This window comes from Rhinoderma darwinii, chromosome 2 (assembly GCF_050947455.1).
Source record: "Rhinoderma darwinii isolate aRhiDar2 chromosome 2, aRhiDar2.hap1, whole genome shotgun sequence".
In the NCBI taxonomy this organism is placed as follows: Eukaryota; Metazoa; Chordata; class Amphibia; order Anura; family Rhinodermatidae; genus Rhinoderma; species Rhinoderma darwinii.
This window is the reverse complement of record NC_134688.1, coordinates 47,254,563-47,267,710: the sequence shown is the minus strand read 5'-3', so window position 1 is coordinate 47,267,710 and position 13,148 is coordinate 47,254,563. Positions and strand designations below refer to the sequence as shown.

General features: G+C 41.4%; 1 protein-coding gene across 1 annotated transcript in view; it reads right to left on the bottom strand.

The window, feature by feature from the left end:
- Positions 1–1,456: 1,456 nt before the first annotated feature.
- CRYL1 (crystallin lambda 1) overlaps positions 1,457–13,148 on the bottom strand; it is a 158,845-nt gene continuing 147,153 nt past the window's right edge. The window contains exons 7-8 of the mRNA XM_075849995.1: positions 7,030–7,136; positions 1,457–1,726 (exon numbers count right to left, since the gene is read on the bottom strand). Of these exons, the coding sequence (XP_075706110.1) occupies positions 1,613–1,726; positions 7,030–7,136 (221 nt within the window). The 3' untranslated portion in view covers positions 1,457–1,612. The remainder of the gene's footprint in view (positions 1,727–7,029; positions 7,137–13,148) is intronic.

Below are 13,148 nucleotides of genomic sequence, written 5' to 3'. Positions count from 1 at the left end.
CTGTGAGTGGCATAGAAAAATTAGATAACACAGAAGGAAAATCACATTTATCTTTAATGGGAGTGTAAACTTTTGAAAGTACACACAATATCGTAAATGTTCTGTGATACTCAATTTGTGAAGGCAACAGTGAATAAACTTGAAAAGATCCACTGACCCAGAAATGTGTTCAGAGCTGTTGTCCCTTCCCCCACTCTTCTTGGCAGGTCATAAAAATTTAATTAGTGCTTATCTACACAGCCATATGTTCAGTCCGTATTCTCTCTATTTTAGCAAATAAAAGGATACCCCAAAAGATAATTACCTGGATTTTGCTGGTGGGAACACTGACCAAAGATACAGCATTGTAAACATGATCTTACTCAGCAGGGGGCAACAGTGAGTACAGCAGGAAACTCCTTCCAGGGTAAAAGGAATTCTGAGTGACATTCAGGATAGAGAGAAAGCTTTTTTTTTTTTTTTTTTTTTGTGCATAGTCTCTCTTAAGAATATGCATCCCAATTTAAGTAAGCAGATGATAACTATTTAATATTTTTATATACTTATTTTCACCTCATGGTCAGAATGTGCAGTATAAGTGCCATATTACATTGAAGAAAGCTTGACTGGGTTAATGACAGATCTAGCTTGTTGACTGGTAAAAGTGTTCAGCTTCAGTACACCACTGGTGGCATGGGTCATCGCAGAGTTTAGCGCAGCAATCATTAAACCCTCCTGCCAAAATCAGCAATTTTCCAAAATGTAGTCTTTAAATATGAGAGATAGGTCACGTATTCAGGACTTCCAGCTAAGGGAACAAGTGTTTGTATTGATCCAGGCCAACCAGTTAAGGGTTTGCTTACACCCATGTAGTGTGTGCGGCCACCGGAGGAGTATTTAAATGAATGGGTGACCATAAAATACATGTGTGCATTGATAAATAGCCACTGTTTGCATTGGCTTTCACCCCACTTTTTGCCATCCATATGCCCTACTAGAACTTATTGACAATGGTTATCATGCAATAGCCCATGGACAAGCGTTGTGATGTTTTTGAAAAAAATAGATCACACACTTTCTTTCAATCCTTGAGAACCCTTTTTAAGGAGACTTTAGTTGTGGAAGCCATTTCAATTCTGTACTACCTCTCTGGTCACAAGAAAGGTGCAGGAAGAAACTAATAGTATGTGTTGTGACAGGTATTTATACTATATAATCATCCCAGGGCTATAAAAAGAATGAAAACCATTCCATAGTCTTGCTAGCAGCTAGTAAAAGGGAGGTTACCCATGAAAAGATCAATATCCAGTAAAGAAAATTAAAAATTCAGTAAAAAATTTGTCCAGTGGAAAACAATATTTTTGGTAATCGGTCCCTGGGTACAAGCTACAGTAACACTATACAGAAACGTCCTATACATGGGCACATAATCAAACATGGAGCCCATAGGGTCAGGCAATGCTATAAACACATGATCTTCTCACTCGAGCTAGATTTATTGTATACTTTTTGCTGTAATATAATACACTGCATTGCCTTTCTGGCAGCAAACGCGTATATTCTAGCCAAAGGGCAGGGGATGAGCGAAACGCGCACTGAATGACACTCTGAATCATTGGGAGGCAAACATTAATTAATTCTTTTTCTTCTCTTTCTTCAGCTTGGCTAGGTGACTCAGACACGCATCTCTCCATTCTCTCTGTGTCTTAAGATGATCAGGTTTATCAGTCTGGTCCTCCCACAATGCCTGCAAAAAAGAAATATGGATTAAATCAGCTCTTGTTAAGTTGTTTCATATGGATATAACCCAAGATACGGTCCCCATCCTACAATCTGGATATGATGCACAACTAGCAACACGTCAAAGAGAATGTTGCAATGAGTAGGTCCATTTTGTTTTTTTATACTGATGACCTATCTACAGGATAGGGCATCAGTATATGATCGGTGGGGGTCCAACACCCTACCCCACACTGATCAGCTGTTCTGGCTGCCTCAGGGCACCGGATGTTATGCAGGGTATGCATTGTTCGGAGCCAGAAGCAGATGGTTCCGTACACTGCATAGCGACCGTGCTGCAGAACTGTAACTCGGCTGCCATACTGTGACCGGAGCCATATACTTACGGCGCACAGAGGCAGCCGGAACAGCTGATCAGTGTGGGGTCCAGGTGTCGGGAGCTGTGGATAGGTAATCAGTATGGAAAACCGTTCCATATCTGGACAACACCTTTAAACTGGCCAGACACTTGAGATAGCTGACGATTATTCGGCCGATAGTTATTCCTCCCGAGTCCTCTATACACATGCACGTTCTGCTCGTGTCATCATTGGATTTACCATATAAACCAATAACGGATAGTCTCAAAGACTCCAGTGGCAACTATGCACTTCACTATTTGTATGACAATATATTAGTATGTGTACAAAAATCACTAATAGACATTATGCTCTGTGTTGGATTTCTTGCCACTGAGTTCATCAAGAGAAAATCCTGCACAATATTATTGGCGGGATTAGATTCATGCTTCTCCTTAGGCCTCATGCACAAGTCAGTATTCTGGTCAGTATTTTGCTTCAGTATTTGGAAGCCAAAACCAGTAGTTGAACATAAACAGAGAAAACATATAATGGAAAAATTTGCACCTCTTCCGTGTTTTAAACCCGCTCCTGGTTTTGGCTTCCAAATACTGAAGCAAAATACTGACCAGAATAGGGACGTGTGCATGAGGCCTTAGGGTATGTTCACACCAGGGGCATTGCTAGGGTCTTAAAAGATCAGGGGCACAAGCCCCAAGACAAATATTTACCACCCCCGAAAAATAAATACATTTTTACATACATATCAGAGATAGCATACTATAAGACTAAGACTCCTATAGCTTCACCGCTGGATAGAATTGGATGCAATGTCTCAGCAGACAGTATCACGCATGATAGGCTTAGCTACATGGCCCCAGCAGACAGTATCGTACATGATACTTAGATACAGGGCCCCAGCAGTAAGTATTCTTGTACTAACATATGTTCACTGCCGCCAAAAAAATGTGTGTGCATGTATGTATGTATGTATGTATGTATGTAAATGTATGTGTGTGTGTGTGTGTAATATATGTATGAGAGAGCTATAGCACTAAGACCCTATAGCTATAGATTGGATTAGATACAGTGGCTCAGCAGACAGTATCACACATGATAGGATTAGATGTAGGGTCCAGCTCGCTGACATTGCGGCTCCAGCGATGGACCTAGGAAAGGTAAGTATAATATTTGTTTTGCTTTTTTAATGTGTTACAAATTTTTGGGGTGTATTTGTGTTTTTGGTGTATTTGTTGGACTACATCGCATTCGAGGACTACTTTGATTACGGCTTTTTTATTCTCAATAAAATTGTTAATGAGGGTTGTGTGGGGGTTTTTATTTCAATAAAATATTTTTTCTACATCATTTGTATTTTCTTTTAAACTTCATTACTACCGCCTTATTAATGACTGCTGGTTGATTGACAGCGTCCTTTACTAAGACAGGGCTTAGTGTTAGCTGTTGCAGAGGCTAACACTAAGCCCCACTATTACCCCGGTATCCACCGCCACCTGGGGTACCGGGAAGAGCTGTGTACGATCCAGTCCCGACCATGTGTAGCGTAGGCTAGGAACTGGTGCGGCCGCAGGCTGGTATTATTAGGCTGGGAAAGGCCAAAAACTGTGGCCCTTCCCATCCTGGTGATGCTAGACTGCTGCTGCGATGTTGTATCTGGCTGGTTATGAAAAATGGTGAGGGGGGGGGAACCACACGACATTTATTACATTTTTTTTTTTTTTTAAATGACGTGGGGTCCCCCCCATTTTTGGTAACCAGCCATATACATCATAGCAGCAGCAGCAGCCTAGCATTACCGGGGTGGGAAGGGCCACTGTTTGTGGCCTTTCCCAGCTTAATAATACCAGCCTGCGGCCGCCGCAGTGCTCGGCCATCGCTGCAGATCGTTGAGTACTGGATCGTACCCAGCCTCTGCACCGGCTAACTCTAAGCCCTGCCTTAGTAATGGATGCTGTCAATCATCCAGCGGCCATTACTAAAGGCGGTATTAATGAAGTTTAAAAGAAAATACAAAAGGTATAGAAAAAATATATTTTATTGAAATAAAAAAAACATAAACACACAACCCTCATTAACCATTTTATTGAAAATAAAAAAAAGCCGTCATCGAAGTAGTCCTCGAATCCAACGTAGTCCAACAACCAAGCCTGTAAAGAATGACAAACACAAAAAAAACCCACAATAGTAACACATTTAGTAGGCTTAGATACAGGGTCCATATGTGATACTGGCTGTTAGACCATGTATCTAAGCCTACAACATGGCAGGCTTAGTTAGATACAGGACCCCAGCAGACCGTAATCTTATACTGTATATAAGATTACGGTCTGCTGGGGTCTTGTATCTAAGCCTGCCTTGTGGTAAGCTTAGATACATGGTCCAACAGACCGTATCACACATGGGCGCTGTATCTAAACCCATGTGTGATGCTGTCTGTTGGACCCTGTATCCAAGCTTACCACAAGGCAGGCTTAGATACAGGACCCCAGAAGAAGTAATGATGTTATACTTACCCAGCTCTTCGGTGCAGCGGATGTCCCAACACCATCAAGCTTCGTGCCGTCATGCACAGTGTCATGTCGCGTCGCACAGCGTCATGACGCGAGAAGACGTCAGGACTTCCGCTGCACTCAGGAAGGAGGGTAAGTATTTGTGTCGTTACTATAATAACAGGGGCCCATGTATTTTATGACATAGGCCCCAGTTACTATAGTAAGTTTCTATAGACAGGGGGGCCACGGCCCGGTCCCAATCGCGGCCTGGTTGCAATTGCGACTGCTGCGACCCCAGTGCGACCCAGGGCCAAAGATCCGGGGCAGATTCCGCCGCAGATTCCACCACAAAATTAAGCCTTTAATTAATTTCAAAGGGATCTGAACGCCTTTGTTTCCCGCTAACTTATTTTTTTCAGCTAGCAGGAAAAAGAAGCGTCCTCCCCGATCTTTGGGTGAATTCCACCCAAACCTCCCTTTGAAGTGAATGGGAGGAGGAATCTTCCTGCCGATGGCAGGAATAATTCTGCGGCGGACTTTAGGTTGGGACCCGCCAAGCAAAATCCGCCGTGTGAACTGACCCTTACAACTCTGCAGTCCTCTTTCTAAGTGAAATTTACAAAGATTCACTGACATATTTATCCAGGTTATATGTCTGACAATTTACAAGTAGAAGAGATCTTTTTATTTACCCATGAATATTATACACCTACAATTACTGCAGCTAAATGCATTTATTTGTGTTGTGGTCTTTTAGAGGATAGTAAATTATAATTTAAAAAAACACATCTAATTGTTTTTATATCATTATACGTTAATGCAGGGCATGTCAAAGTTTTTCTTCTGGGGCCTTACCAGTCAGAACATGGCAATGCTTCGGCCTCATCATTGGTTGTTGAGGTCTATGAAGTCTCAGAAGATTCAACACAGAGTTTTCTCCATTTGGAGATAATGGCTTTCACTGAGGTTTGTGATCTTAGAGTCTTAAAAATAGTTTTGTAACCCTTTACAGAGTGATATATTTAAAAAACATTAATATCTCTTTAGGAATTTATTTTATTTGCGGCATAGCTGTGCTGCTTGTTGAGAACTTTTAGCCACCTTACTTTTGCTGGAACAGTTCTATTTAAATGATGTTAAGGCTGTTGCGGCCACGAAGACATGCAAGTCGCGGTTTGCAAACGAAGTGCAGTGGCCACAATGTGTAAACTTAGCCTTTGATTCAAAAGTAAATCAATCCTGTGTGTCTAGTCTGGCTCAAAAAGCTGGCGTAAACTAAGCCAACTAATAGGTGGTATAAGGCAGAGAAGTGTCTAGCATTTATCAAACAATACACACCACTGTGATACATTTGGTGCATTTTCTTACTGCCGTGTTTCAGTTTACATGGTCTAAAACATAAGATAGTATTAGTATATCTGCCCAGGGTATATTTTCAATGTAGAATTTTTTGGAAATATTTGATATAAAACGTTTATGCTTGATCTGGAATGTACTTAAAAAAAAGTAACACTGTCTTTTCAGTAGCATAGATCATGTGACAGTGTAAGTGTCCGATAAAGCGCTAATGACATTTAGGAATAAAACTCAAGAATAGTGGGTAAAGGATAATCTATTTTGGCTACAGATGTTAGATGGATTAGAGGTTAAAACATAACCAGCTGCAATGCAGTTTGTTTAGGATTTTACAGGGAGACTGACAGCCCCCTAACTCTTCAATATATATTTCTGCAGTAATCATAGATGAAAATTTTACTTATTGGCTGAAATCGTACTAGAAATAAATACATGCATGAATGAATAAATAATATATGTAGAAAGTGTTCAATGCAAATGTATTCTTTACAGCCCAAAACTGAAAAAAACATGAACAGCAGTATGAACTTCATTTTTTGGTTATAGAGCTCCAGATTCCCTTCATGTAGACGGAGTTAAAGGGTTATTTTCCTCGACTGTTTCCCTAACTCCCATAGGAATCAATGAAGAAAGCTGCACACATGCACGGCCACCTCTCCATTGACTCTTCGTCTGGTGCCTTACTAGGCAGGACAGGTATTGGGTGACCCCAGTTCTAGAGATAGATGTGGGTCCCAGGTTTGGGACCCACAACTATTAGACATTTACGGCATATCCTGTGGATATGCCATAAATATCTTCGATGGGGCTGCCTGCATATACAGAAAGCTCCCTGCAGCTCCCCCTAGTGGTAGCTACAGGGAGCCAGAATTTTATAAATTAAGCTACATGGCTTTATAGGGGACTTGAAGCTCTGTATCAGAAAACACTGTGGTCAACCCCTATAAAGATATATTATGAAATGAATCAGCACAGAAACTTTGGACCTAAAAGCGAAATGTGTTCAGAGGTGTTCAGTTTAAATATACCATTGGGCTGTGAAAGGAACTGGGTATAATTATAAATATATACAAGAGCATAATACTCAAGAACTTTATACATACCTGGTCAATTTTCACCGCAACTTCACCTGAAAAAGTTGGAACTGGTCCAAAAGTTGCCAAAACCCGTTTTATACTTTCTCCATAGCGATCACAGTAGCTTTTAAAGCCTAGAACATATGAATGGACATATACCACGATTATAATCAATTTTAATTTAAATAAAAAAATCAATATATTTCAAGTTTATGAGAATTCTAAGATGAAGTAAATGCAATTAGATTTTAAAATATGTTACAGTAGTTCGATAGATGCACAGTCAAACTTAAAGGGATTTTTCCATCTTGGACAATTATGGCATATCCACAGGATATGCCATAAAAGTCATATAGATGTGGGTCCCACCTCTGGGATCCGCACCTATCTCTGGAACAGGGCCCCCTGAACCCTGTTCTACCTTACTCGGCTCCGCTGTTTCCGTAACTCCCTAAGAAGTGAATGGGAGTTACTGAAACAGCGTAGCACGGCGAGCTACGTTGTTTTCAGAACTCGGTAGCTACGGAAACAGCGTAGCTGGCCATGCCACGCTGTTTCAGTAACTCCCATTCACTTTTAGGGGAGTTACGGAAACAGCGTAACTCAGTGAGCTTGGCTGTTTCTGTAACTCCCTCCCACCCAACCAGGAAGTGGCCGGGAGGCCGCGAGAGCGGAGCAAGATAGAACGGGGTTTAGGGGGCCCCGTTTCAGAGATAGGTGCAGATTCCAGATGTGGGACTTTTATGGTATATCCTGTTGATATGCCATAATTGTCCAAGATGGGAAAACCCCTTTAAATGCTGAGTATAGAAATGGGTTTCCCAACAAAATGGCAACATTCCTGCTTCTTTCCATAGATCTCAACACAGGTTCAAACTAGGTTGTCAGATTTGATCATTTTCTTTAGCCATGTTAAAAGAAATAAAGAGCCAAGTTACCCCCAATTGTGCTATTCGGCCCTTGTATGTTACATAGGTTGAAAATAGACACAGGTCCATCAAGTTCAACCTTTCTCAATCAATTACATGCCATTCATTGCCAGATTAGTTATAACCCTCAATGCTATTCACCCATAAAAAAACATCTAGACTTTATATAAATGCTGACATAGTATCTCCCTCTTGGGGTCGGGCATTCCATACTTTGACTACTCTAACTGTAAAGAACACTTTCCTATATTGATTTCTGAAACGTCTTTCTTCCACACGCAATGAATGTCCATTTGTCCTTTGTAGAGTCCTTGGAAAGAACAGATTATGTGCTAGTTCTTTGTATTGACCACACATATACTTATATATGTTAATAATATCACCTCTAGGGCGTTTTTTCCCCCAAATTGAACAAGCATGATTTTTCTAGCCCTTCAAGTGTCAAAAATGTTCACCAACCCTAAAGAGGTTCAGAACCATCAATTTAATAGGTGGCACATGTCTGGATTTACTGTACATTTATGAAATATATTAAAGTATGAGTGCCCGTACTCGCAGCGGCTGTGCTACATTTGTGTACTGTACGGCCGAGAAGCGTGCTGCAAAAATGCATATGGTTTTACCGGGGATTATCATGCGGCCATGCGGCTTGTGCAGATGAAGCACTTTGAAACCACATGCCTCACTTCTACAAGCCGAAAGGCTGAAATCCGCAGCAATTTGTAGTAAAATTAATGTGCGACGGACTAAGTCCACCATTTTTAAAATGAGCCAACACTTGCATTTAACTAAAATGCTTTGTTTTACAATAAAAGCGAACAGTATAATTACAAAAATACACTTGAAGTCAATATGCATTCATAGGATCACAAGAAAACGGTAAATATCTAAGGTCCACGTAGAAAGGACCAAGTTGCATTGGGGACAAAAGAATAGAGAATTAAGAAAAAAAAAGGGGCGGTAAAGAATAAAGAAAGAAAATGAAAGCAAATACAGTAATCACCTGAATGAGAGGAGGAAGGAAAGTCTGTCAGAGTCATAACAGAATACTTGTGATAAAGTCCCAAAACCGTTCCAGATGAATCTAACCTAGGCTTCCATATTTTTAGGAATTGAGCCTCTTTATCCACAGTCATACTATTAAGCGATCATTGCTCATTATCCAGTAAAATACTTTTGAGCAATAGAAGTACTCCCTACCTGTCTACTGAGCCATATGCACAATACAGGCCGCTGCAAACAATGGCCTGAATTCTGCTGACCAGTGGCGTAACTACCGCTATAGCAGCCGTAGCGGCTGCTACGGGGCCTGCAGCATGAGGGTGCCCGTGCCACCCGCCGGCACGGCCCCCCCATGGCCGGAGGCTCCGCTAGCAGCGAGACGCCACTGAAGGGGTTGTTCCTACAAAAGACATGCATCCCCTATCTACAGGGGGGACTCTGTATGGCGTGATCTACAGGGGGGACTCTGTATGGCGTGATCTACAGGGGGGACTCTGTATGGCGTGATCTACAGGGGGGACTCTGTATGGCGTGATCTACAGGGGGGACTCTGTATGGCGTGATCTACAGGGGGGACTCTGTATGGCGTGATCTACAGGGGGGACTCTGTATGGCGTGATCTACAGGGGGGACTCTGGATGGCGTGATCTACAGGGGGGGTCTATATGGCGTGATCTACAGGGGGGTCTGTATGGCGTTATCTACCTGGGGGGACTGTATGGCGTTATCTACAGGGGGACTGTATGGCGTTATCAACAGGGGGGCTGTATGGCGTTATCTACAGGGGGGACTCTGTATGGCGTTATCTACAGGGGGGACTCTGTATGGCGTTATCTACAGGGGGGACTCTGTATGGCGTTATCTACAGGAGGGTCTGTATGGCGTTATCTACAGGAGGGTCTGTATGGCGTTATCTACCTGGGGGGACTCTGTATGGCGTTATCTACAGGAGGGTCTGTATGGCGTTATCTACAGGAGGGTCTGTATGGCGTTATCTAACTGGGGGGTTCTGTATGGCGTTATCTACAGGGGGGCTGTATGGCATTATCTACAGGGGGCTGTATGGCATAATCTACAGGGGGCTGTATGGCGTAATCTACAGGGGGATTGGGGCTGTAAAACGTTATCTACAGGGGGCTGTGTATGGTGCTATCTATAGAGGGGCGCTGTGTGGAGGAATCTATAGGGAGGCACTATCTACAAGGGGGGGGGTTGTGTGATACCCAGCGGAGGGGGAGCAGTCAAAAGTTTGCTATGGGGCCCAGTTTTTCCTAGTTACGCCCCTGCTGCTGACTATTTTAAAGGTCAATGACCGGGAACTACTGCTACCCGCTCTATTACTGGGTCACATAAGAGTAGAGAAATGTATATATACAGTGTAACAGTTCAATTCAGAAAACTTAAAGGCTTTGTACACCTTTGCAAGAATTTTTAATAGCCTTAATGCATCCAAAATAAGCAACTTTGCAAAGAGTCTTGATTAGAAAATATTCTACCGTTTTGTGGATGCAGCTCCTAGGCAGACTTATATCTTCATGGTTATAGTCCTGCAGTCAACAAGAAGTAGGTGACATATGGAAGGAAGTATCCCTGCAGGATCGCCTCACTAGGTTTGTTTGTAGTCTGTTACCATGGAAATACACAAATCTGCAAAGAAGCTGCATGCACAAAACGGTAGCATATTTTCAATCAAGACTATTTGCAAAGTTGCTTCATTGTTTATTTTAGATGAATTGGAGCAATAACAAAAATAGTTGCAAAAGGTGGACGTAGCCTAAGAAATAAATCTTACAGTATAATTACCAGCAAGTGTAACACACTATTCCGATCATCAGTACTTCTTAGTTACATGACTGAAAAGCTCTGGAACTTGTACATGGATCACAGAAAACATCAGCACTAGAATCAGTTCACACTACTATCATGTTCTACTATTAGATGCTATTCTGCAGCTACTTTTGCGAAAATAAAGGATAGATTCTTCTTCCCTGGGCTACAGTATTATAGCCTATTCAGCACTCAGGTTTCTGTCTCACCAGAGTCTGGTGTTCTCATTGTCTTATTTATTTTGTCTTTAGGATTCAGTCCAATTTACCTTTTAGCCAAAAGGTCTCATCGGATGTACAGGATTTTCTCACTAGGTCACCTTTTGAACTAAGGGTAAGACAGGCGAGAGCAGCCTGAAGTATGACAGTGACATAATAATACCACACTACTGTAATCTCCATATATGATCCTGACCGGTACAGAACAGTGACATCTCACTTCTGATATTCCTCCATGACTAATAAAAAAAAGTCTAAACGAGACAACTTTAGGTTAGTTTCACACCACATGCAGTGCAATATGAAATGGTCCCACCGAATGTACAGACCGGTGTATGCAACTACTAAGTCCTTCTCAATGAATTAGAATATCAAAAAGTTAATTTATTTCAGTAATTCAATTCAAAAAGTGAAACTCATATTCCATAGATTCATTACACACAGAGTCATGGGCGTAGCTAGGGGAGGACAGGCCTCCTGCACTATAATTGTACCTGCGTCTATAGGACACAGGCACAATTAGAACCAATGAATGGCCGGGTACGTTCCGTTCAATGGCGGATCATCATATTATCATGGCCGCCCAAAGTACATTGTCGTTTTGTCACGATTTTGCCGCAGATCGTGGCAAAAAACGTGACGAAACTGGATTGTGTATGTCCTGCAAAACGACCTTTAGACATAAAGTCACATGACCTCATCTCTGAAGTTCTTACTATTGCTTAGAGACCTGCTGGTCACATGACCGCAGGACCTCCAGCAGCAGCAGCAGCAGCAGCAGCAGAAGCAAGACTCCACAGAGAAGACTGACTATAAGTATAAGGGGATTGATTTGTTTAATGGGTCTGTATTTAGGGGGACGGTCATACCTAAAGAAAAGAAAATATCCTATTTATATAACCCAACAAATGCAATAAATTAATGAACGGTGCCGTCCAATATAATTATATAACAAAAGAAAAAATTATTGAACAAAACCAGCGCACTTTGGGTAAGAAATAAGTAGCAAAATACAAAGTTATTTCATTATTAAAATCTTAGACAATAGTCAATAAAATATGAAAATACAATGAAAAAACAAAGTTACATATCATTATTATAGTAAGGGCACTATTCCAATATCCCGAGCAATAGATGCATGCATCCAAGCAATCCTTATAGACAGTGTTTAATTCGGGGGAACAGTCATCTACATGTAGCTGAAGGTGGCCAGGTAGTAAAGGTATGTGCCAAGAAAAAGAACCGATCGATCTCTTTGTGAAATTAGCAACATCAAGTTCACTTCATGTGTTTGCGGGAGAGACATATGAGCCACTCCCCAAATAAGGTTAGAGAGGATGTTTTCAACCTCTTGGCTAGATGTTCATTCACCGGTACCTTTATGTTAGGAGTGTAGTATAGGTTCCAACATGTCTTTCAGGACGGGATCCAGTTAGCATAAGGTCCGGGCAAGCCTCCGTCCTCCATAAGATTTCTCATAGCCTTTACGGCTTTGTCCGGATCTCTCTCCCTTTGCGCCTCCTCACGTTCAGGTGTGGTGCAGGTTAGACTGAACTCATCACAGCCTAGAGTTAGATCCAGCACAGGTACACGGTGTGTGACGTCAAACACACACGTGTCAAAGAATAATTCGATTGGCTAACGCGTTTCATCCCATCTGGGACTTCCTCAGAGCCGTTATTGCACTCAAGGTATGTGCAGTTTATATATGGTTCGTTCCCAATTTCAATTAAATGTTCCCATTAATTTTCAAGGAAAGGAGGAAAAAGGTTTCTCAAAATATTTAACATTATAGTTAGCATATTCCTATAAATTTCCATTTATCCCCTTTACTAAGTGCTTTCAAAGAGTTTTATGAAGATTTAATGTAGATAGAAAGTAGTTCTACCGACATTAATTACCATTATATCATAAATAATCAAAATATCTCCTATTTATGAAGGTATTACAAATTCATATATTCCCAAGTACAGTTCTGGGTAGAATTTTCTTATGTAAGATTCTCTCTATTTTCCTGTGAACAGGTGTTTCTCAAAATAAGATAGAAAGAGCAAAAGGTAGAGCATGTCAAAATAAGAACGTGAAAAAAGATATAAGAAAAAAATAAAAAAATAATATACAGTGAAGGAAATAAGTATTTGATCCCTTGCTGATTTTGTAAGTTTGCCCA